Source organism: Fusarium fujikuroi, chromosome FFUJ_chr03 (genome assembly GCF_900079805.1).
Source record: "Fusarium fujikuroi IMI 58289 draft genome, chromosome FFUJ_chr03".
Classification (NCBI taxonomy): Eukaryota; Fungi; Ascomycota; class Sordariomycetes; order Hypocreales; family Nectriaceae; genus Fusarium; species Fusarium fujikuroi.
In genome coordinates, this window is record NC_036624.1 from 300,424 (window position 1) to 325,169 (window position 24,746).

Below are 24,746 nucleotides of genomic sequence, written 5' to 3' on the forward strand. Positions count from 1 at the left end.
ACGAGCCTCTTCTTTGCAACCCCGGCTGCCTCCCGGAACACCACGGACCTCGAGCAGTTACTGCCAACTTCTCCTATCTGCATTTGCAGACGACATTCCCGGGAACAGAGGAATCATGCAGCTCCCTATTCGTCAGAGCATCGCCCTGACCGCCTTAATTGTTTCCACTGCGACGCTCTTCCCTAAACACCCATGACGTATGTTTCAGCTGCATGGTCCCTCGGGTCCCACGGCCTGCGCTAGCGTATCAAATGGTGCGCTTTACGAAGCTACTGTAGGGCTAGCTATACATAGGTCAGTTATCAATATCTCAGGCTGAGCGGCAAGGCATAAACGGGGCCGACGTTTGATCTGCATGCATGCGTCGGTACCTGACGACCCAAGGTACATCTGCCGTTTCCGGGTAAAATACGACAGCACCTATAAAGTTCCGCCTAGCAGGGGCCTTTGCCCTTCTAACGGGCCGCCGGATGAAACGTACAAAAACAGAGAAAACGTTCCGGCTAGCAGTTAACTTCAAGGACATCGATGTCGTATGGGAGCAGGTGTTGTAACTCTCGGATGGCATCATTTTCAGTTACATGTACCTTGAACTCACACGTACTTCGTACAAAGACGCAGCCTTTGACTGTTGTCTCTTAGAATCAGCAAGTTTATTAATTATACAGAGTTCCCCTAAGCTCCGCTTCCCAATAAATGACCTATTGCTTCTCGTCTTTAATGAAATTTGCATTTTGTAAACGCGGATCCAAATCTTACGTATCCATTATTTAACGTTGGGTGGGGTTCTCCATTTCGTGTTCCTGAATACGGAATAGCAGCCCGGCATTTGCAGCAGTGGAGCTGTCGGAATTCGTGGTCATATCAATAGGGCTCTAAAGTCTTACTTCAACCTTTAAATGCTACATCGTATAATTACCCTCCTCGGAGCCCGTCATCCCACATCGGCAGATTAAATTAAATGCAACGAAACAAACACTCTATACGTGCTGTCAAAGTATCACTGGCGTTTTTTTCTCGCTTAAATGGCTGTATATGGCTATAATAAGCGCTGTATCTGAGATGCACATAGACATCGGACGATGGACCGCCTCCTTGGGATCGTCGCCCTGGTCTATCGGCCCCGTCTACCCGGCTACTGAATCCCCCGTGGGGGCGGCTCTGCTCCCCTGTCGGCGTGTGTATGCGCCCAGAGCCTCAGTTTACTGCAAACACGAGTGAAGGGCACGCGATAGACTTCGGTTCTCGGCTGTGGTCAACTTTAAATAGCATATCAGATAACCCACTTCACGCAGTCCCTGGCCTACACGTAAACGAATGACGCACGAAACTTTACTTGTTTAGCACTGAGGTAGTAGCCTCGGTTCAGGGGTTAGAGATATAGTTATATATTATATATCCCGGCCAAATCGTCCCAAGATCGTAAGGAATATCATCGATAACAGGGTCTCTTAGATCTGTATCTGGGTTTTAGCTCGTCCTGATCACTCACCAATCCACCTTCAGCTCACCTCACTCCCTATCACCATGAGCTTCCGCTTCCCCTATCACGAAACTCCGTCGGAGAGCAGCTTCAACCGCGAGTTCAACGATGCAGAGAAAGGCCAGCACGATACTTCGGGAATGGCACTTGTACCACTGAGCAAAGTCTATGCATCCGACAAAGCGAATGGCCACCTTACAGCTTTCCCACCAACACATGACGCTAACATGGCGTCTGCCACCCAATCGACCTCGTCTTTTCACAACTATAGCAAATCAGACTCCTCCTTACCAATTCTCCCCAAGCAGAAAACCACGCCGCCGCCTCCAAAGAAACAAGAACCCAGAAAAAGTACACTATTCTTCCTGTGGTTCAACACGTATAAGCAGTTGTTCATTTTAGTTTGTAACTCTCAACCTTGTTGGCATTATCCTTACCAGTGTCGGCCAGTTTCAATATGCGCAGGACCATCTTGGTTCTATGGTTCTGGGAAACTTGCTTTTTGCTATCTTGATGCGAAATGAGTTGTTTTTCCGAATACTATATATGGCCTTCATCTACGGACTGAGAAGTGTATGTAATTACTAATCTACGTGGATTTAGAGGCTAACGTCGAACAGTGGGCGCCGCTGAGAATGAAGTTGATGGCAGCTTCGTTTCTGCAACATGTTGGAGGTGTACACTCGGGTTGTGCACTCTCCGGTACTGCGTAAGAAGCCCTCATCCTCATCCTTGACCTAGACTGACATATTGTAGTTGGCTAGTGTATTACATCATCCAGATTCTCAGTCACCGCAGTATCCGTGAACCTGCTGTGCTCATCACTGGGATAGTCACGGTTGTCTTCATCATAACATCCGTGCTCAGCGCAATCCCGTGGGTCCGGAAGTGAGTCTAAGCCTGCCTCGTTAAACGTATTATACTAACCTCCTATCCCAGTAATCATCACAACATCTTCGAGAGGTACCACCGATTCGCAGGTTGGCTAGGCTTGGCTGTAAGTCATGAACCATCGGTTTCTATTTTCACCATATTGACTGGGGTATAGGCGACCTGGTCTTTCGTCGTTTTGAGCAACTCCTACGATGCCAACAGTGGTAAAGACAATTCCAATGCGCAGTCCTTGATCACTACAGAAAACATCTGGTTTACCATTTTCATGACGATCTTGTAAGAGACCCCAGTTTACCAGCCTACCAAAAAGAATAACTACTGATACTTGTATTGTTCAGAATCGCTCTCCCATGGGTCACAATTCGACAGGTCCCCGTCGAGGTAGAGATACCATCTACCAAGGTTGCCGTCCTCCGGTTTGATAGGGGAATGCAGCAAGGGCTTCTTGGACGCATCGGCCGTTCCGCCTTGATGGAATACCACGCATTCGGTATCATCAGCGAAGGACGCCATTCCCCTTATCATTACATGGTTTGCGGTGTCCAAGGCGATTTCACCAAGAGCCTTGTTGCGAACCCACCAACAAAGATCTGGACCCGAGAACTGAAATTTGGTATGGGCTACTTGCTGGGTAACTTGTGTTATCGACTGTACTGACACTTTGTAGCCGGAATCGGACACGCTTCTGCCATGTTCAAAAGAGGTATTCGCGTCTGTACGGGCACAGGTATTGGTGCCGCTCTATCAACATGCATCCAAAGCAAAAACTGGTACGTATTACCACGATTCCAACCAGCTGATCTATGACTAATCCTCTGCTCAAGGTTCCTCATCTGGATCGGCTCCGACCAGCTAAACACGTTCGGATCGACAATTTCACGGCTCATCCACGACAATATCGAGCCTGATCGAATGATTTTATGGGACACCAAGGAACGCGGCGGTCGACCAGATACAATGCAGCTACTGAGAGATACCTGGAACAATTTCGGTGCCGAGGTCATCTTCATCACATCCAACATGAAGGGGAATGATGAAATGATGCAAGGATGCCGTGAAGGTTCGTACAACTCTTCTGGCCCTCTGGTGAGTTTCGCTAACAGTTGATGATCCATACAGAGGGAATGCACGCTTTCGGCACACTCTGGGACTTTTGAGCTTTCGATCCTAAAAGACTCACTGCTCTGCCACCATAATGCACTTTAATGCCTCGACACTGATCATGCATTTAATGTTTCATTTTAGTCTGGCTAACACAGCTCTTTTACGGTATTCTCCTTTGTTCGAACCTTTTTATTTGTTGGGAGGTTGCTTGACGGGTACTTTTTTGGAGTTTTATTCATAACACGCACGCCTTTATGTGATTAATTACAATATACATATATAGATATCGGACTAGAGATAGAACTTGTGGCTGAGAGCTTAAATCACCCGAGAGAACTTAGATAGAAAGGATGCTAATATAACTGCATATGTTGCCATTTCCACTGTGAATGGAATCAGGCTTCCCAATATGTCTTTGCAACTCGTTAAAGGTGTTCTCTTGTCGTTGCCAGCCTCTGTCTGTTTACTTTCTATATTCCCTCAATCGTTAACCCCTTGAAGGATCGGATCCTTAGGAATGATTGCCGTCCGAAAGTGCCGATTACAAGGACAGATAAAGTAGCCCTTTTGGTATTGGTAATAAAGTCCTGTATTTTCTTATCTCACCTAGCAGTCATCTAGCAGCGCAATTCAACGATAACTCGGTGCGACACCAGATCTATTCAAGCTTGTTGTCCGATTCTATAAATACAAGACGTTCGCGGTAAATCCCATTCTTTAAGTCCTCCCGAATTTTGTCAATTTTCTCTTTGTTCTTGTCCATTAACTCCTTCTCCTCCCTCCTCTCATCTTCCGTCAATGGCGGAGGGAGTATTCCCTCTGGCGGATTATACCACTGCTCTTCAGGCACTTTCGTCCCATCGACACCACGCCAGAACTTTTCGACTTCTGGGTCATAAGGGAGACGATCAATAAGGGCTTTGATAAGTGCAGGCCGGAGAGGGACGGCGTAGTGAATGTTGCGATCAGCATCAAGGAAGCGGAAAACTCCGTCTCTGCCGAGGTCTGCTAGACCCATCAGATCAGGATCGCGATCCATGTTGCGTAGAATGTCGCTTATTTCTTTTTGCTCTGGGGAGAGGTCTTTGTAGGCGATGCCCTCTTCGCTGCTGCAGCATGTTGCTCCAGGATTGGTTGATTCGTGAATCTCCGTGTTGGGTTGAGACATGATGTGTGGAAACTTGATGAAACGGAAAAAGTCAAAAGTGACAGCCGTCTTGACCTTGAGCAAGAAATTCTAGATGCAACTGGTGGGGTTGGTCTTGTTAATTATATGGGCCATGCTGCATAGTTCAGGTCGACATGTGATAAGTGTCGTCTAATCCCTGTTTATAGAAGCAACCAACAATCAACTAACCAACAATAGGAAGAAAATGGCACGATCTAATAACGTAACATGTTGGTTGCCATGCGCAACTCTCAAAAGTTCCCTTGCCAAAATCCTGAATCTGTCTATTTGCTGTCAAATAGTCCTAAAATGGTTCTTTGTGCAGCCATAACGCCGCAAGGTCCTGACGCACCCCTTAACTTCCAACCACGCAGATGTCAGGTTCAAATGCACCGACCCCTCTTGAAAACCGCGCCAGTAAGCCCAGCACACACATGACAATGGGAGTACTGAGAACAAAGCCCCGGACCGAAGCAAGGAGGATGAGAGCATCTATTTCCATAACCTCGAGTTTCCAGATCCCTCTTGTTAGGAATAGTCTGCTTCTCTTCAGTCTGCGAGTCGATTTTCTCCAAATCCGTAAGCAAGTTAAGGACCTCCTTGCTCATCTTTTCATCCGTAGCCAAGACAATTTTCTCATCAACCTCAATAACAAAGCCTCCGTACTTGGGGAGGAGAACTCCTCCAAATCGAGGGGCAGCATGTAATTCGTCCCAGTTGGTTACCCAGACCGCATCATCGGGGATTTCGACGGTGTACTTGGCACTCACCATGCTATTGGAGAGCAAGGTGGCTAACAGGGATGAGACTATTGCAGGTCGGTCAGTTCTTGTTGGCTTCACTGCACCAGGGAGTTATAGCCGTACTCAGCTTCATCTTAATGGCTTTGATGGCAAGTCCGGCCAATGATTCTGTAAGACTGAAGAGCATTCGGTAGGTCGCAGTGACATTTGGCAAGAACACGTCTACCATCCACTACTTATAGATCAAGAAGAGTCACTATCACCTGATGAGTCAACCGTGCCTCTTTAACCAAATTACTGATGAAGCCTACAGCAATGCTGACCATCAAAGTAACTGCCATAAAGGAGTTAGTTCATTACGTACATGAAATAGCTGCTTATCTGCTGCAGACCGATATGATTGAAGCCATTATTGGGCCATTCAAAAGGATGCTATGAGTTGTCGGTTAATGGGCATGGTACCAACAAGGCCTTCGTGACTGTACCTCCATTAAACAAATGAACTACCTTGACGAGCCAGTCGCAAGTCTACAATTAGCGAATTAAGTCTACAGTACCAGTGTTTCTAGACCATTAATCCCTGCGGCCTTGTAGCAATCTTCCATTCCTGCAAGAATGGCATGTTAAAAGTCTCCACAGCGCCCTAGGTAAAGGACCAACAAAAGCCGCATCCATATCAACATTCTCGAAAAACATGTGAAGCCTAAGGGAAATTCTGCTTGTAAACGCTTCTAGAAACTCCCCGTATTTATTACGTTATGGGCCGTTGTCCTCATTTTTCGTGTAGATACAAATAATAAGTAGACTCTTGCTTCACATCTATTGGGAGCCAAACACTATATCGTTGCTAGATTATCTATTACTGCGGCATCTTACCAATTCATCCCGGACTAGAGTGTCCTATTATAATATAAGAGGCGTATTTGCGTTTGTATTACTTGTCTTCCTCTTTTGCATGAAATGGAACCAACTCGTGTGTCTCATCAAAGCAATGCCCACCAAGGCTCAAACAAGCTGAACACAAATCAAAGTCCCCACCAATACAAATTCCACAATGTGCAAAGATTTGATCAGAGACATCTAAACAGCATATGTCGCAAAAGGTTTCAATCTCTGGCTTCTGTTCTTGGACAGCCTGCCCCTCCTCAATGTCAGTTCCATCTGCGCCAGCTAGTAGCCTCGCAGCTGCATCGTGATTGCGGCTTGTCGCCCACCATGTTGTCGTCCTGCTGAACTTGTCACTGGACTCGACCTCTACGGTTCCTGCATCAAGTAGTGTCTTGATGATGTCAACCCAACCAAACCTTGCCGCAAGGGATAAAGATGTCGAGCCCCAGTGGTCAGCCTCGTCAAGCGTTTGCGTGTGGGATGAACCTATAATAAGGTTTACAACCTCAAGATTTCCTGAAATACAGGCATAATGTAAAGGAGTACGACCACGATTGTCTTTAGAGGCGACATCAGCTCCGTGTTGGACTAGAAGCTGTGTTACTCGTAAATGCCCGTTTCGTGAGGCACAATGAAGTGGTGTCATTCCAGCAACTGATTGAATACTCAAGCCAGCACTGTTCTGTATTAGAATCTCCACTATGTCGATAATGCCGCAGAATGAAGCCCAATGGAGCGGCGTATAGCCGAGCAAATCGCTTGTGTTCACACAGGCGCCGCTCTGGAGTAGCACTTCTAGTACCTGGCGATAATGTGATCGGCGGGGTTCAAGCCATACAGGAGCTTTTTTTGCATCGAAATAGCTTGAGAATCCAAGATAAGCACCATAAGAGGCTGCTAAAAACAATGGTTTGAATTCTGTCGGCTCAGCACCCTTGTTGATCAGAGCTTTCACGGAGTTGAGAAATCCCTTACCAGCCGCCACAGCAAGTAATGAGAACATCTGGCCCTCATATTGAATCTCATCGACTTTCGCCCCTTCATCAATCAGTAACTCGATGAGTTCTGAGTCGTCGTACCACACGGCGATAAAAAGTGGGGAGTAACCGTTGGCTGCAGCCTGATTGATATCGGCACCCCTTTGAATAAGAAGCTTGACCAGCTCAACATGTCCTCTTCTAGATGCCATCGAGAGCGGTGTGAAGCCATCTGTTGTAACGTGAGATATATCAGCTCCACTGTCGATAAGCTGCCGAGCCACCTCTGTATTGCCACTCATTGTGAGCGCTGTTCGTCCGTAATCATCGACCACTGAGACATCTGCGCCTTTCGATATAAGAAATTCCGTAATTTCATTTTGACCGGCTTCCACACTGATGTGCAGTGGTGAGAGCCCTAGGTGACATCTTGCATTGATTTCTGCTCCATTGTCAACGAGCAATTCAACTGTGTCCTTCTTTCCAGAACCACAGGCCCAATATAAGGGGGTCGAATCGGCTGATGCTCGATCATACATGTCAAAGCTCCCTTCTCCTATGAGATGCGCCACAGTGTCTGTTAATCCATGATAGGCTGAAAATACAGATGGGCTCATTGACCTTTCTTGAGAAACGTCGCCCATGGCCCATATCGCCACGAGGTCTCTCACAAAGGGCCAGTTCTGGTTTCGACTATCGAGTAGAGTAATGATTGCCTGTTGTAACTGGAGATCCATGGTCTTGACTTCTCGGCAATGCACAAAGCCCCAATTCACAGCATATAACACGAATTGCGGTTTCCATCTTTCATAGTTGTTCATCTTAACGCTTTCAAAAACTCCACGAGAGTTTAGAAAACGAATACAATGTTTTGCGAGAGCTAAATTGTGTGCATTTCCATTAGTAGCTCGAAGCTTCTCATTGGAAAGCAAAGTGGCGGTGCCGGGAAAGGTCCTGAGAAGAAGGTATTCCTTGACAGAGAAGTGCGACAAGTGAACCTCTTGCAAGCCGACAGAATCCTCTCCTGATTCATGAATGCGTTCGGGATGCTCGATATTCTCGGGCGATGAGACATGACGGACTTCAATCAGTGATCCGCAAAGCTCTAGGATCATACTGTCGACATAGTCCTGATCGACGCAATCTGGCATCTCCTCGAATGGGAACTCTTCCAAGTCTTCTGTAATAAGGACGGTTTCCGTAATCTCGTATATTGTCAAAGGCCTGTATGTGAACGCCGTCCATTGCAGCAATGAAAGAGCTCTATTTTTATCCGAATCCCCCATTGAGTTGATCCTGTTCCATTCTCGGTCGTAGAGACTGTCAAGACCAGACGGAGTCTCATCAATCTCTCGTTCAAGTTGCTTTCTGCTCCGTCCCTTTCTTAGAGATCCTTCTTGGAGCTTTACCCACTGGAACTGACCCTCGCTTCTGTCTGTCATCTTTTGTGCAATCGAGGCTCTTGTAAGCTCGTCCTTGTTAGGTAGCTTTGCTTTTACAAGTTCAGATGAGTACGCCATTAGGTCTGGCCTAACGTCGTCAGGGATGATGGTATATTCACTGTATCCAGTGAAACCTGAAAGACTTTGCTGAATAATAGCATCGAAACGGCTTGAGAGGAGAAGTTTGGCTGTAGAATTGGTGATAGCTATTCTTAACTCTTGAAGGAAATGAGGGACGGACCTTGTGTCTGTAGTGCTCATCCCAGTGCATTCATCTAACCCGTCCAGAACAAGAATGCAGCTTGGAACGCCCTCGATTACCTCGCGGAAAGCTCGGAGTATGATTGATTGACTCGCCAGTGGCTCGTGCTCTGATAGTCGGGTCTTGGCCACAATATCTCGAGACGCCGGGCTGTGTTGTATCATCATAGCCAGCCATGCTCGGATGGCCAAGAAAGGATCGTCGCGGCCATCGTATCTAGATGATAGGAAAAAGTACGCGACGGGTTCCTGTGCGGCTCTTTCGAGCTCTTGAGCGATTCTGGAGCAAAGGACCGTTTTACCAAACCCAGCTGGGCCTTTGATCCAGAGTAGTTTGCTTGAGGAAGAAGGTTTCTGCCACTCCAGAAACTCATCACGACGGAGAATCCATTCGCATGTTTCTTCAACACGCTTGTCGTTTGAGTCACTGAACACATCATTTGGCGGCGGGGCTCCAAGCCATAAGTGCAAATCACGTATTTTATCAGCTATAGATGTTAGCCTGATCTGGAATCTCAGAACAAACGAATTGCTTGCCTTCCATCTCCTCCTCAATCTTCTGCAGTAGCTCCCGAATCTCAACAGCATATGGTGGCTCGCTTGCGCTTATAGATAGATCCTTGAAGCTCGAAGTTCGTGTTAAGGCGCTTGAGCCCGCAGTATCGGGTGAAACAACGTTATAGAGATCCGACACAAGGCCCGCAAGTGCTTGGACACGGCCCGTATGCTTCAGCTTTCCGCGAAGCGCCCATGCTGACTTCTGCCATCTCGAGATCTTAGGTCCATGCGAAGATAGGTCCCCCGATACTGGAAACGACGGGGCCTTCTGAAGACCCTTGGGGCTCGTGGGTTCATTCGAAGTCGTGGAGAAGTCCTTGATGCTGTTCAGCAGACCCTGGACCACAGCATACGTGCGTGGGTTATCAAGATCCGGGTGGTGTGTGTCCGAGAGCTTGCCCTTACTGATGCCGACACCGTCACCCCATCGCTCGAAGAGATGCATGGTCGCATTCAGCTGGGCGTCGAGTTGTCGCGAGTCGCGGTCAGCGGTTCTGTACGAGTCAACCCGCTGCATAACATCCATGCAAGTGCTGAAAAGGCCGACAAGGCCAACTGCGAGTCCGACTGGCTCCATGATATCTTACTTCCGCATTCAAGGACGTCCAACAAGTTAGACAGTTATGTGCGCTCTGATGTTGCAACGCGATGTTTCTTTATTGTCGTGCTTACGCGTGGGGTATGCCTGGTGAGTCTGAGACAGAGTAAGCCCAGCTCAGCCGCAATGCTGGGGGGTTGAAAATCGATGATTTAACCAATAAGGTCGACGAGTCTTATGCAAGTTCTCGATCGTGTGATATCTTTACAGCATTCAGCACCCTTGAAGTGCTTTCATCACTCATATTTCATGCATTGTGCTTTTTAGACTAATATGGACCTGGCATTACGCCCAATCTCTGGATTGAAGCCGACTGCACTCCATACTACAAGCATGCCACTAATTTGTCGTGGTTTTTATATACTCACATCAGGTGGTCGATAGCGATCAGTGTCTTGGCTTTTACTCGGTGGGTTTGCCTAGTCGATTTTTAAGAAACCAATTAATATGTGTGCGCACTCTAGGGCAACCAGCTAAGATACGATCTCAACTCAGTCATCGGCAATGGTAAAAACTGGTCTCTCCCATTCCTCTGGGCCCCAATGCTACGGTATGTCTCGGGACCGATCCTGGCTATCATTCTCAGCTTGCTACCCCAGCTTCGAGTAAGTCAAGAACGATTCTCTATACATCCTTGGCTTCATCGTCGCGCATTTGTTACATGTCTGGTGTGTGATTGGTTTTGTGTTTCCCGTTAGTTCAACGTGTTTATTGTACCTGAGCGCCGAGATGACTGGAAGCAGCCATATACTCCCAATGCGCTTCGAGGGACAACTGAGAATGCAGATGCGACAACAGCAGAGACTGGTATGTCCAGTGAAGATGCCGTCTTGTCGAATAAGGGTGTTCAGTAAGGTGCATTTTCTCAGCAGCATAATGCTTGATGATTGGGCTAAGAATTCTACTATGGAGCTTAGTATAAGATGTAGTTCCAATCCGGTCGCTAGCAGTACAAAAGGCAGTCAACCGCCAAGTCTTTGACTAAAGTAGTTGTGTTTCCCTTACTAACTGCTCTGATTCTGCCCTTGATACCATCAAGGTTGATGCTCCGAAAGTGTGAGACAAAGCCCTTATCGCCCTATGCCCCTGTCCTAGATCTTCTCAAACAAGTCGGAGTAGTGAACTAAACTGATAAGCGGCCGACTTCGGGGATGCCCTTGCCTATTCGAGCAACCCATCTCAACGGTGTATCTCTTATCTCGGTAAACCCGGAGAACATGCATTGCGCTACACAATAAGCTTGTTTGTTCGTCAACTCTAATTAATGTTTATCCAGAAAACCGGTATACCCGGTGGGCTGGGAACTAGTTTGCCCCCACCGCTAAAGAAAAATACAGTTAAGTAGTTGCTTGGCAGTGACTCGGCCATGATAGCATCGCGAGGCATTATTTCTTTACGTATTGCCAAGCATGGTCGGTTAGATTAACCTTGACAGAGAGTCGGCCTGAATTAACAAATCAAGGCCGTAAGATAAGAATGGCAGCTCGCGAAGTTATTTAAAGGAGACTGTGTCCCTGTAACACTATGTTCTACCAGATTTGTCAAACTCACCTGGCTCTGTATCGAAAATGAGAACTTCTACTGTTCTATGGTCTCTAACGAGCCTGCATGGGTTACTTGCCCATGCAGTGCCCCTCAACTCCCCTTCTGTCAAGTTCATATCTCCCTCCAAAGTCAGCCCCGGCAGCGCACAAAACGTTGTTGTTGAGTACAGCGGCGATGTCGATGGACACTTGACCCTGAGTTATGGCGCATGCGGGGATGAGACAATTGTCTCAGAGACTGTGCATCATATCGGGTCGACGCACGTTGGCCAACATCCTTTGGCAAAGCGCCATGTAGATCACCAGGACAAGCGGCCAACACGATTTGTCTGGCTGACATCGGACAATATCTCGAGCGGCTGCCTCAGCGCCTTCTTGGACGGAGAACTTATCGGCCAGTCTGATGAGCTCGACGTTGTCAAGCGCCTTGCGCGCCGAGGCGAAAAGAAAAAGTCGTTTGCGGACGTTGCTGGTGATGACAGTCTGTGGTTCGATGGCGTTGCGTATCTCAAGCAGAAGCAACCTGATGACTGTTTTGTCACCGCTACAAAGAACAAGACCTTTGGGATTTTGGGTGGTGGCATGTCTGGACTTTTATCTTCTGTAAGTAAAATTCCTTTTGCAGTTGAACGCAAAGCTAACTGTGCATTTCTAAGCTTATCCTTGACTCTGTCGGCATCCACAACTGGAAGATCCTCGAGTCATCCGAAAGAATTGGTGGTCGCGTTAGAACTGTCTACTTGAACGGTACCTCCCCAGAAGACGGCCAATACCATGAACTTGGGCCCATGAGATTTCCTTACGAGCTCACCGACTCGGAGACCAACGAGACATTTCCTTTCATGGACCAACGAATGATCTTCCAGCTAGCTGACGTTCTCAACGGAATGAACGCAGGCAACAAGTCGCTTCAAGTTGAGTTCTGGGACTGGATCCAAAGTTCGCCAAATACACCTGTCGATACGCCTTTCAGACGCCCAGATGGTTCATGGCCCACCAAGGCTGAAGTGGCGAGTGACCCAGCATACAAAAACCCGGCTGTGTACCATAATGCGACAGCCGCTGAGGAAGCTATCGAGGCTTTGGATGACTTCAAAGGCCTTACTCCTGAGCGCATTCGTATGTCTGCCACCAATATCTTCAAAGCGTACAAGCAAGCCAAAGAAGATGGAGGGTTTGATTACTCCGAGGTTTCCTACCTTCGAGATGTGATCAAGGCAGACCTCAACACAACAGATGAAGTCACGCCCTCGCATATCTACTGGCCTATGTGGGAATACGAAACCATTTACTTCCTCGCTAGTAAATGGGTCACCATCAAAGGTGGGCTGAGCCGATTACCTGCTGCAGTTGAGCCGCACATCAAAGATAGAGTTCAGTACAACGCCAAAGTCAACGGTCTGCACTACAACGAGAACAAAACTCTTTCTGTGTCTTGGAAACCCACTGGCTCCGAGCCATTCAGCACGCCCAACAATGTTGAGAACTTTGACTATGTTCTCAACAGCGTACCGCTCAACTTGATGAAGTTTTGGAAGATGCCACGATACTCGAGTCTTCTCAAGCGCGCCATCGATAGGACCTTGTTTGCCAACGCTTGCAAGGTTGCTGTTCAGTTCAAGACGCGCTTCTGGGAACATCTTGATCGCCCTATCTTTGGCGGCTGTACTCGTATCACCAGTCCTCAGCTAGGCCAGGTCTGTTATCCTTCGTGGCATATCAACTCAACAGGCCCTGGAACGATGATGGCATCTTATCTCTCCGATTACGAAGCCACAGTCGCGTGCGCCATGTCCGAGGAGGAACATCTAGCCTACATAAAAAACGCCCTGATCGAAATCCACGGCGATGTAGTCGAAGAAAACTGGGTGGGTACATACAAACGTCATTGTTGGGAAAATGATGAGCATCATGCTGGTGCTTTTACGATGCAGATCTTTGCGCAGCAGCATTTATATCTCCCTGCGTTTTACCAGACGGAGTTCAATACTGTTTTCATTGGAGAGGCGGCCACTTTTACGCATACTTGGATTTTCAGTGCGCTTGAGAGTGCGGTTAGAGGCAGTGTTCAGCTGTTGTTGGACTTGGGACTCGTTGATGAGGCGAAGCAGGTTACACAGACATGGATGGCTCGCTGGATAGATGTCTAGGTAGCAGAGAAAGGATGATCGTTATGCCTCAGGTATCTGCTAATAAATATCCCTCATACACCATTAAGATCCTGCCTTATGTTTGTTTGGTAATCTCGAGGGAGTCTTATCTTGTAGATCGACACCGAAGCTCCACCAGGACCCTGCTGGATGATGAAAGTCTCCGACCAGCCAATAGGCTATTTCACCGAATTTTGGTCCGGCCACTGCATCCTGCAGCATTAGGCGCTCACACAACGCGTAAGTTTCCGATGATCTGCACAAACTGACCGTGATGCAATGGCCTAGCTGTTGGCGAGTTTGCACAGATGCAATACACAGTTATGTCTCAGGTAAACAGTCACAAACATCAAAGGGTGGTAATTTCTATAAGATATATATTCATGCTAGACTACTAGAGTCATGGGAGTATCTAAAAGGTCATAGCTACAATTGTAGCTTCTATAGATGCGTCAAATCATGATAATAAGCAAAAGATTTGGTTCCAGCAAACTAGAACAGAATGTCGAATGCCAGTTCGACCTTAGACAGCAGAGTCGGTCATGACTCCGTTCTCGCGCTCGGACTCGGAGTGAGACACCTTGATATCATCGTCACTGCCAAAGCCATACTCACGAGCCTTCTCATGAACCTCGTGATCCTCCATAGGAGGAAGTTCCTTAGCGGCAGTGACGTAGCTCTTCTTCTCAGTGTAGCCCTTGGCGAAGATCAGATCAATCTCCTCGAGAGAGCGACCAGACGTCTCGGGGTAGAAGAAGTAAATGATGGGGAAGAAGATAGCGTTCATGGCAGCGAAGAAAGCGTAGGTTCCCCAGCCGTTGGTGCCAGTGCCATGAATCATGACGGGGGTGATCATGACGATGAAGAAGTTCCAGAGCCAGTTGGAGACGGTGGAGGTGGCGTTAGCCTTCGCGCGGGTCTTGAGAGGGTTGATCTCAGCGGGGTAGAGCCAAGGGAGGGGCAGCCAAGTGGCACCGAAGAACGCGATGTAAGTGAAGAGACCGACGGCAGCACCTTTGGAAGCAGAGGCAGTACCGGGGATGAGAGCGCCGAAGGAGAGGATCATGGACAAGCACTGGCCGACAGTTCCAATAAGGAAGAGCTTGCGGCGACCGACGCGCTCAACAGCGAACCAAGAGGTTGTAGCGAAAATGGAGTAGATGATCATGTTGACACCGCCGAGGAGGAGAGCCAGGTTGTGATCGGTACCGATGGACTTCTGGAAGAGAATGGGGAAGTAGTAGATGACAGCATTGCAGCCGGAGAGCTGCTGCATCATCTGAGAAGAGGCACCGAGAATGAGACGTCGGAAGTGCTGAGTCTTGCCACCAGTGAAGAGAGCAGAGAAGGGAGTCTTGCCGCCCTTGTGACCAGCAGCAGCGATGGCCTTCTCAATGGTAGCCATCTGAGTGGTGACATCGTGGGAGTCACGGGGCTGGCCGTTGAGACCCGCTAGAATCGTTGATGCTTCTTCGCGACGACCATGTGTGAGGAGCCAACGAGGGGACTCGGGAAGCTTCATCATCATAACCAGGACAATGGAAGCGAAGACGACCTGGAAAGCGATAGGGAATCGCCAAACGAAGGGAGCGGGACCATAGGTACAGCCATAGTCGATCCAGTAGGCGATTAACGTTCCGATGGCGACGTTGCCGCCCTCAATGCAGATGAGCTTGCCTCGGTTGTGAGACTCACTGCACTCGGCTTGGTAGGTAGGGATAGTCGATGTGTTGACTGAGACGTTAGCATCAATGTACTCAATAATAATAGAGATGAGGTAACTTACTTCCGTTTCCAATACCGGTGATGCATCGTCCAATGATGAATTGCGCTGTAGCACCACCGCTTGGAGGAACAGCAGCGATCTGGATGATGACACCAATGATCATAACAATAGCACCGAGGAAGATGGACTTGCGACGACCGAGACGGTCACCAAAGTTGAGGATGAAGAGAGCACCGAGGAAGCAGCCGACAGCGTAGATGGAGACGACGAAGCCTTCGTATGTCTCATCAAGAACCTGGGGGAAATCGTCTGTGAAAGCGGGAGCTGAAATGATACCGGACATGACACCTTGATCTACATGAAACACAGTCGTTAGTGATTGCTCAAACGCACAGATACCTGGGGGAACATACCATAACCGAAGAGAAGAAAGTCTGTGGTAGCGACTATAGTGATGAGTCTTTGAAGACCCTTACCGGTCTTGCCCCAGTAGTGCGGCACACCATGCTCGTTGTCGACGTGAACCATGATGACTGATTTCTGAAGACCAGCTCTTTGATGTTGGATAAACAATTCAGACTCGATCCAAGTCCGGGAGATTCACGATCCTTTATAAGGACAATCAGCAACACCAGCGCCAAGTAAACTCTGGAGTCTACGTGGATCACTTCACGAAAAGGAAACCCACAGTTCTCCAATGTTTTTTTCAGTTCATTGTCACAGCATACAGTGGAGACGAATTAAGAATGCAACTTGATAAGCCGAGAATGACTCGGGCCCAAAAACTTGGCACGGTGCAGAAACTTGGAGTACGATGAGGAGAAATTCTGGTCCCTTGAACCGATAACCTTAGATAAACCACATGTGAAGGGGTCGCCTCCAGCCGAAAGAGATTTTTAGCCAGTAACTTATCATCGCGAATAACGTCACTTGACGGGAGCTACGCTAAGTCAAAGGCCCCGCTGACGTAAAAAGGGAAAGGAAACACTGGGTCTACTAACAGAAAAGAGTGAGAGTTATCGGCGGTGGTAGATAGATAGAGGATAATGTTGATTTGAAAAATTTTAAATATGGGTAAAATGACGTTGGCGGAACAGATACGTCATAGGCGTTGGTGATCTTCACAATTTCCTAAAAGAGACAAGGACCCTTGGATCAAGATGCTCCATCCCTCGGCTCTTTATCCCTGTACGTGTGTGTGCCATTACATGACTAGATCAATCCCTCATACGAGTTGGAGAAATGACGATTTTTAAGTTGACGCTTTCTTACACCGCATTAATATGTTTTGAGGAAAGATTGTTTCTGTTGACAGATAGAGTTGGCCATCACTAACGGATCGTCAAGATGTGATCGGCACGTCGACAGAAGCAACATAACCGAAATGAGCACGGAGTCAGATCTTGCGGAGTATCGTCTCAAAACTCCAGAAAAAACAACCCGAGAATAACCATAAGCATACATACTCCATACGGAGTAAGGAGTAAGATCATATCACCCACCGCAAAAGTAAAGTCCCCCCTTTTCTCCAAGTTTTGTGCTGTCGTGATTTCTCAACCCGCGCCGAGAATAATTGGGGAATAGTGCCGAGGTGTGTGGGGTTTTAGTGGATAAGGCTTCTGGATAAGATTTCTGCGCTAAAAGTTCTCGCGGCAACGTCATAAATTTGTTCGGGCGGCTATTCCGTCACTCGTGGCGAAAATGGTATCGGGTAGGTCGCGGATTATTGTTGTTCAAGATGGTGAATCGCCTTGTGAGGCTATCGCCACTGACTATCTGGAAGGAAAGAAAACTTCTAGAAGATTTTTAAGTTTTGCTGATTCTCTATGGCTTGAATTTGTGAAAGTGCCGTGGCGATCGTTGAATCTGTAGAGTTCACAGTGTATCTGCAAGGAGCTCGATGTGACACTGTGCATGTCACAAAAGATCCCAGGATCGAATTACAACAAAGCAAAAGATCAAATACCGCTCATATCACAAATAAAGTAAAATTAACTCAACAACAAGCACGCTGATCTCATATCTCATCCCAGCAATGCCCAGAGCGATTGTCATCACGAGTTCGCTACAGGACCCTCATCGGTTGGACAAATTGGGTCTTCCGTGGATATCTTGGCCTTTCTGATCTTCACTTCTCCCCAGTGTTTTTTTGTGATGAAAAGTGGTCAGCACAGGACATATTACTGTAGCTGTATAGGCTTTACTTGGCGTGATTATGCGTGCGGGATGATTGTCACTGTTGGCTGGCCACTTTATTCTGAGCTGAGAATTTCCCCGTGTTCACAAGCGAGAGATGGAAAAACCTGGAGCAAATGTGCTGAGTTCACCGCTGGCATAGGGTAGGCTTCGTTCATTGGGGTAAAACGCGTTATTACGTGTTGAGCCGCGTGCCCTTATCCAGGCTAGCTAGTTCCAGCAACAGGGTCTTGTTCTCGTCATATTGCAATCTCGGCAACTCAGCAAGCACTGCACATCTCAAGATAAGCTTAACAATTAAACATCAAATACCCTATTCAAGAAATTGACTTATGCGCGTTTATCGTCCTTTAAAAACAACTTATGCTGTTGATCTTGTCGTTTCCCAAGATCAACATGCCTCATTACCTGATCGGGAAGTCTCCTCGTTCACGCGTGCAGAGTGAAATTGATGATTGGTCCGCGTCTTGAGACAACCGCCAAGAAGCCATCATGAAAGACTCCTCCGACGATAGCTGAGACCAGATATAAACTGGGTATCAAGCATTGATAGCTCCGTGCCCTCGGGCCAAGACTTGTTCCGTCCCGCTTGATCCACAATCTTACAGTTCCCGCTGTTGGTCTTGTTGCTTATCTTTCTTGGCTGGCTTGGAAGGGATTTTTGAAAGTGGTAAGCCGACGTTGGAGAAACTCCGCAATACGACCCCGCGAACGGCCACAGAGTTTATCCTGGATGCAGGAGCTGTGAAGATCAATGAATCTGCAGAGAACGGACCTTCCGACCGTAGGTATTTGCCTTGGCGAGGCGTTGTGAGTATATCTTGGCGGTGCAGTATCAAACATGCCCGAAAACAACTCACCTTGCGTAGGGAGAAAGGATTACCCCGATGCGGCGGAGACTACACCGACTTGGAACTTAATTTTGACGACAGTCATGGGCTAGGCCCTGAGCAGTCTCGTCAAGAAATGGAACGTCCATACATGGCCATTATACACTCGTGACGATCAACCAGACTCTCGACTCCACGTAAATAGGTGCAGTGCATGGCATTTGCTCGAAAATAGCTTTATTCGGAATGGGCAATATTATCAAAGGATTGTTGCAGTGTCTAGTTCGCCTCTATGCTTGACCCCAATGGTTTGCTTATACAGCCCGCCATCAATCCTTCTTCGCAGTCCATACCACAGCTCGGCGCAAGCTTTCCATGAACCATGCATTCTTGTATGCCTCGTCAAAATGGCCCAGAGCAGTGTAGTACACTCTTCCCTTTCCGACCGTCTGAGTCCACGACAACGGAAAGCCGGCCGATTCAGCGCTCTCCTCGTTGTCACCCTGCACGGAAAGCAAGATCGTGCGGCCTTCGATGCGGGGGTGAGATCTGAACGTATACACCTCGTCGAACCATGGAAACTGCCCCGTTGGAAGTGACTCTGTTTTGACAGGACAGGCATGAGCCTCTTCTGGTGCAGAGTCCGGACCGGGAAGAGATTCATATCCGTTGATGTAATGATCGGGGTTTTCGACATCAAGAGTCATCCACTGTGGCGGTGGGTGGCCATTGAAGACTTCGCCTAAGATCTTGGTATATCTGGCGTTTGCCTTCAGGCCGGATGTAGCAGCATGAATACCTACAACACCACCGCCATTCTCGACAAAACTCAACAAAGAGGCGACTTCTTCTTCATTCAGATAATCGCCGGTGTTGTGTCCGAGAGCAACGACGTCGTAGTCTGAAAGAGAGAGTAGTTCTGTTGAATTTTCCGTTGCTCTTACGGAGAATGGTAGTGAGTTGAAGGCTGAGATCAAGGCGGGAATGCAATCATGACGATAGCCGCAAGTTTTGGTAAGGAGTAGTACTTTGATCGAGTTCGGTGGTGTCGATGCCATTTTCTCAACAGTTTCTGTAGATTTCAAAATAATTAAATGAGCTTCAAGGTAAGACGCGCAATTCAAGCATGAGCTGCCGGTCTATCAACTCATTTAAAGCAACATCATTTGGCCATCATCAACACCATTTGGCCATCATTAATGATGATGGCGGACGAATGAGATGATGCAATTGTGGAGTGAGTCATGCGCCGAGGCGTTGTGATTGGTGGATGAATTTAGCTCCGTCCATGAAGCTGACGGTACTGTCAGCATTCCTACATCAAGGAAGATGGATAGTGAAAGAATAAAATAAGAAGATCTATTACAAAATCACTCAAGTCTATATGCTATGTCTAAACGCGATCTAGTTCTAATCTCAGTGCCTCCAATCTAGTGTCTATATCCATCTACAGGCGGCTAGTGAATGGGTTGGCCCTGATAGGAGCCTGACCAAAGATCTCAGGATGATCAGCCTTGATCATATCCGCACCCTGAGAAACATGTCAGTGAAGCCACAAGAATTGAACTGAGAAAGCCTTACCTTCTCTCCAATCATGTAGACAGAGTTCTGGATGCGGCAGTCAGGAATGACTGGGATGACGGAGGCATCAGCAATGCGGAGGTTCTTGATTCCGTGAACACGAAGGCGAGAGTCAACAACACCCTGCTGGATGTTCTTGGACAAGCGTGCAGTACCACAGGGGTCTGTGAACAATGTCAGTATAATGCTTTAGAATCAGAGGATTTACTTACGGAAACCAGTCTGGCTGCGGTCAAGGACAGCCCTCTTCATCTCCTCATCGGACTCAAGGGGCATTCTCCAAGGATACTCGCCTGTCACAATGTCCTTGAAGCCCTTGCCAGTAGTGAGAACATCATAAGTCCAGCGAACACCCTCGCGCATAGCAAGGATATCGAGATCATTGCCGAAGAAGTTGAGGTTGATGTTGGGTTGGACAAGAGGATTGTTGCTGTTAAGTGTGACTTGACCTTCAGAAAGTGGACGGAGAAGGTCGACGATGACGGTCATGTAGTTACCCTTCTCAGGAACGGGGTAGTGCCATTGGAAAGCAGTGCTGAACATGCCAACAAAGTCGAGCTCGAAGTGAGGTTGGCCCTTGGGACCGAAGGGATCGAGCCCGCCGTTTGCAGCCTTGGCTTCACGGTAGGATTGGTGCTGCTCGAGGCGCTCATCGATACGGGGAAAGCCTACGAGTTCAAGAAGACCAGAGCTGACGGGGCCGGTCTTGTCGCGCTTGTACTGAGCGACAGCAGCGCTGTTGGCGGCACCGTTTCGAAGGATGTAGTTCTCCAGACCGAAGCCATCCTTGACTTGGAGAACGAAAGGAACGATAGGGTGGTCAAGAAGATGCTGGCCAACGTGAGGAGATTCGAGCTTGACGTTGATACCGTTCTTCTGGAGTTCCTGGGCGGGACCAACACCAGAAAGCATGAGAAGCTTGGGGGTTTCGAAAACACCCTGAGACAGAATAACTTCCTTGCTGGCGAAGACACTGAGCTCTCCCTTAGTGTCAGGATTGATGACAGTAACACCAAGACAAGTGTTGGTGCGAGGATCAATGATCAGCTCCTTGGACTGAACACCGTAGAGGATATTGACATTGGGCTTGTTCTTGAGATACAAGAAACTTCCCTGTCGCTGACCCCCATGGATCGTATCAACACAATGCGTAAGACCCCTCATCTCACCATCGTAAATATTCTCCGTCAAGACTTCACCCTTTGAGACCCACGCTTCAGTCAAAGCATCACGCCACGGCTGCATCTCAGGAACAAGATCAGCATGCGCAATCTGAATAGGGCCCCCGGTGCCAATCTTCCCCAGCTCAGCGGGATAAAGCCCCTCCTCATCATGATAAGTCGCACACTTGCGAAGATACTCCACACAACCATCCCAGTTCCAATCCTCGCCGCCGAAAGCCTCCCAGTCGTCGAAAGTGGGCTTTGAGCCGGGGATCCAGGTGAAGTAGTTGGCGCAGGATGAACCGCCGAGGACTTTTCCGCGGGTGTTGGGCTTCTCGATGCGCTCGTAGTCGTCGCGCTTGATCATGGTGGACTTGTAGGCCCAGTCGTGCTTGCTGCCGCGCAGGTTGAAGGCCTTGGAGGGCGTGGTGATTTCGGGGATTTGGTGCGGGTTGGGGATGCCGGCTTCGACGATGAGGATGCGGACGTGGGGGTTTTCGGCGAGACGGCCTGCTACAGTGTTTCCTGCTGTGCCGCCGCCGACGATGATGAAGTCGTACTCATTTCCGTTTGCGACGAATGCCATTTTGCTGAACTTGATATGCTGAAGTAGATGTGTTGAAGGTGCTTGAAGAGTGAGGGGATGAGATGAGTCTACTGAAGAAGTAGAAGAGTTTGTAGTAGTTGAGATGCTTGTGATGAAGTCTGAGTGATTGCTGGATTGCAAAACACCAAAACCCATCGTGAGCCGTGATATTTATATATCTCATCTTGCAATGTCGTCACTGACCAACTTCTCCATGTTCAAGATGCACATCCCCGACATACGCGTCTCACGGCATCGACATGCCGACATTTCTGCTGTAACATTGATGTTTGCTTCTATGCGGATCTCTCGGTGTTCAGCCAGTGACGTATTCCCCGTACGAAAACTCGAGCACTTTCGAGGCACAGTCAAGCCTCATCTGCAAAAACTCGCAAATCCCGCACAAAACCCGTGTTACAAAGAATCTGACAAAGATGCCGAGTCAGCTCCGGTATCTGTTTCTAGAACAGCTTCGCTCGGGGTCCAGTTTTAGCGGCTCTTCGGCAGGGAGTACACTAGCCGCAAGCAGTAATACTACCGGGAACACCGAGTCCACTCTCTAGATTGCGGCTTAGAAAAGTAGCAGCTGTGATTGGGCTTGCATGGGGATTGTTCGCGATAACCTCTATCTTATCGAAATGTTGGAACAGAGGCCCGCAGAGATGAGATCCATTTCTTATCTGTCGGGGCGGGCTCGGCATTGACAATGCCGTAATGAGGAGTGCAAAATTTATCTTAAGGCTGGGGAATTCCCTCGTTTCTTTCTCGTCATTGAAACTACGAATTGTTCTTCTTCATTACGTTTAATTTCAGCCTTTCAAAATGTCTAATCCTGTGTATACTTTGACTGAGGGTAGGTCTGAGTCGCCAACATGTCCTGGCCCAGCTAACTAGTGTAGGTCAGCCTGTTCGCGACCCCTCCGTGAGCACTACCCTCCCCGTCTTTGGCGGCGGCGGTCTCACAACTCTTGGTGATACCCTTCTCCTTGAGACTCTGGCCCATTTCAGCCGAGAGCGCATTCCTGAGCGGTAAGTCTCCCATCTAATTGCACCTTCACCGCACACAAGAACTTAGCTAACAAACATCACAGAGTCGTTCACGCCAAAGCTGCTGGTGCCTGGGGAGAATTCGAAGTTACAAACCCTGAAATCGCTCAATTGACTTGCGCCAAGTTTCTCGACACCGCTGGCAAGAAGACTCAGGTTCTCTTCCGTCTCAGTACCACTGGTGGTGAGAAGGGCAGCGCCGATACTGTTCGCGATGTCCGAGGTTTCTCTGTCAAGTTCTTTACTGAGGAAGGAAACTACGACATTGTCGGAAACCATGTTGTAAGTGTCGATCCTGTGATTGATGGTGAATCTTTTGTTGACCACCTTAGCCTGTCTTCTTTGTTCGCGATCCGATGCGATTCCCTTCGTTGAACCGAAGCCACAAGCGACATCCCGCTACCAACCGACCTGATGCTACCATGGTGAGTTATCTAGTTTGAGTTTGGTGCTGTGACTACATGATCTAATGTTCTTAGTTCTGGGACTTTCACGTCAACCAACCCGAGAGTGTTCACACCCTGATGCATCTCTTCGGAAGCCGTGGTCTCCCCGACTCTATCCGCCGCGTCACCGGCTTCGGAGTTCACACATTCAAGCTCATTGATAGCTCTGGCCGTCCCCGATACTGCAAATTCCACTTCCGTCCCGAGACTGGCCACACCAGCTTTGCCTCTGCTGACGAGGCTGAGAAGAAGGCCGGTGCTAATGCTGATTACCATACTGAGGATCTCTGGGATGCTATCGCCCGTGGCGAGTATCCTGTCTGGAAGCTGTATGTTCAGATCATGGAGCCTGAGAGGGCTGAGACCTTTGGTCGGGCTTTGTTCGACATTACCAAGATTTGGTCCCATAAGGAGTTTCCTTTGATTGAGGTTGGAAAGATGACGTTGAACAAGAACGTAAGTTCATCACTGGAAGACAAGGATGACCCAAGTACTGACGGATCATAGCCTGAGAACTACTTCGCCGAGATTGAGCAAGCTGCCTTCTCGCCATCGAACTTGGTCCCTGGTATCGCCATGACCCCCGATCCAATGCTTCAGGCTCGCATGTTCGCCTACCCCGACGCCCAGCGATACCGCCTCGGCTCCAACTACGCCCAACTCCCTCCTAACCGCCCCATTGCACCCGTATACGCCCCCTTCGTCCGCGACGGTATTACCACCACCAAGAACTACGGCGGTGATCCCAACTACGTTCGAAGCACTCTCAGCCCCGGCGTCACCACCCAATCCATCACTCAGATCACACACCACGAGCGCATCGCCGCTAACGCACTGCTGGGTCTGAACGAGATCCCCGTTGACGATGAGGACTTTGTTCAGCCTCGGGATCTGTGGAGGAGGGTCTTTGATGATGCTGAGAAGGAGAAGTTTGTTGGCAATGTTGTTGGAAGCTTGGCTGGCACACCTACTCCTTTACGAGAGGCTGTCGTTGCTATGTTTAGCAAGGTTGATGCTGAGATTGGTCAGCGAATGATGGCCAAGATCAAGGAGGATGCTACTCATCTTTAGATATTGAGAGGAAAGAACTTCTGGCTTAGACTTAATGAAATAGATCAGCGATAAACGTATAGAATGCTTAGAATAGACCTCTTCGTCTTCATAATGCCAATGCGCGTAATATGAAATATACGTTAAGACGGGTGTTTAGTAACTTACCAACTATAGAAGTCAATTAAGCGCTGGTATTCTTAGCAGGGGGCTCCTAGGCCAGTAAAACAACGTGCATATCACGTCACCAAGACTCTCTTGTCCCTTTATAATAAGAGAATAATTTATAGAATTTCCAAACAAAATCAATA

The 24,746-nt window shown here is 48.3% G+C and overlaps 10 protein-coding genes; 4 read left to right on the plus strand and 6 right to left on the minus strand.

Moving 5' to 3' along the window:
• Positions 1-1,527: 1,527 nt before the first annotated feature.
• Positions 1,528-3,534, plus strand: FFUJ_02207 (related to non-ribosomal peptide synthetase; the record flags this gene model as incomplete). XM_023573911.1 has 10 exons in its annotated part: positions 1,528-1,862; positions 1,924-2,056; positions 2,104-2,192; positions 2,240-2,371; positions 2,423-2,480; positions 2,532-2,653; positions 2,716-2,990; positions 3,045-3,147; positions 3,202-3,437; positions 3,497-3,534. 10 exons carry the CDS (start codon positions 1,528-1,530, stop codon positions 3,532-3,534), a joined length of 1,521 nt encoding a protein of 506 aa, XP_023427355.1.
• A 605-nt stretch (positions 3,535-4,139) lies between these two features.
• Positions 4,140-4,649, minus strand: FFUJ_02208 (uncharacterized protein; the record flags this gene model as incomplete). The annotated part of the gene is made up of 1 exon (XM_023573912.1): positions 4,140-4,649. The coding sequence occupies one exon, from the start codon at positions 4,647-4,649 to the stop codon at positions 4,140-4,142; it is 510 nt and encodes a 169-aa protein (XP_023427356.1).
• A 383-nt stretch (positions 4,650-5,032) lies between these two features.
• On the minus strand, positions 5,033-5,579 carry FFUJ_02209 (uncharacterized protein; the record flags this gene model as incomplete). XM_023573913.1 has 2 exons in its annotated part: positions 5,033-5,457; positions 5,516-5,579. The coding sequence occupies 2 exons, from the start codon at positions 5,577-5,579 to the stop codon at positions 5,033-5,035; spliced, it is 489 nt and encodes a 162-aa protein (XP_023427357.1).
• Positions 5,580-6,326: 747 nt separating this feature from the next.
• FFUJ_02210 (related to ankyrin) lies at positions 6,327-10,095 on the minus strand (the record flags this gene model as incomplete). XM_023573914.1 has 2 exons in its annotated part: positions 6,327-9,448; positions 9,483-10,095. 2 exons carry the CDS (start codon positions 10,093-10,095, stop codon positions 6,327-6,329), a joined length of 3,735 nt encoding a protein of 1,244 aa, XP_023427358.1.
• Positions 10,096-10,658: 563 nt separating this feature from the next.
• On the plus strand, positions 10,659-10,970 carry FFUJ_02211 (uncharacterized protein; the record flags this gene model as incomplete). XM_023573915.1 has 2 exons in its annotated part: positions 10,659-10,721; positions 10,815-10,970. 2 exons carry the CDS (start codon positions 10,659-10,661, stop codon positions 10,968-10,970), a joined length of 219 nt encoding a protein of 72 aa, XP_023427359.1.
• Positions 10,971-11,684: 714 nt separating this feature from the next.
• On the plus strand, positions 11,685-13,810 carry FFUJ_02212 (L-amino-acid oxidase; the record flags this gene model as incomplete). XM_023573916.1 has 2 exons in its annotated part: positions 11,685-12,263; positions 12,317-13,810. The coding sequence occupies 2 exons, from the start codon at positions 11,685-11,687 to the stop codon at positions 13,808-13,810; spliced, it is 2,073 nt and encodes a 690-aa protein (XP_023427360.1).
• A 523-nt stretch (positions 13,811-14,333) lies between these two features.
• Positions 14,334-16,064, minus strand: FFUJ_02213 (related to sugar transport protein STL1; the record flags this gene model as incomplete). XM_023573917.1 has 3 exons in its annotated part: positions 14,334-15,544; positions 15,597-15,890; positions 15,950-16,064. The coding sequence occupies 3 exons, from the start codon at positions 16,062-16,064 to the stop codon at positions 14,334-14,336; spliced, it is 1,620 nt and encodes a 539-aa protein (XP_023427361.1).
• A 2,827-nt stretch (positions 16,065-18,891) lies between these two features.
• Positions 18,892-19,620, minus strand: FFUJ_02214 (uncharacterized protein; the record flags this gene model as incomplete). The annotated part of the gene is made up of 1 exon (XM_023573919.1): positions 18,892-19,620. One exon carries the CDS (start codon positions 19,618-19,620, stop codon positions 18,892-18,894), a length of 729 nt encoding a protein of 242 aa, XP_023427362.1.
• A 389-nt stretch (positions 19,621-20,009) lies between these two features.
• FFUJ_02215 (related to alcohol oxidase) lies at positions 20,010-21,892 on the minus strand (the record flags this gene model as incomplete). XM_023573920.1 has 3 exons in its annotated part: positions 20,010-20,093; positions 20,144-20,307; positions 20,356-21,892. 3 exons carry the CDS (start codon positions 21,890-21,892, stop codon positions 20,010-20,012), a joined length of 1,785 nt encoding a protein of 594 aa, XP_023427363.1.
• An 822-nt stretch (positions 21,893-22,714) lies between these two features.
• Positions 22,715-24,456, plus strand: FFUJ_02216 (probable catalase isozyme P; the record flags this gene model as incomplete). XM_023573921.1 has 6 exons in its annotated part: positions 22,715-22,745; positions 22,792-22,921; positions 22,984-23,221; positions 23,272-23,364; positions 23,419-23,841; positions 23,893-24,456. 6 exons carry the CDS (start codon positions 22,715-22,717, stop codon positions 24,454-24,456), a joined length of 1,479 nt encoding a protein of 492 aa, XP_023427364.1.
• Between the last annotated feature and the right edge of the window lie 290 nt (positions 24,457-24,746).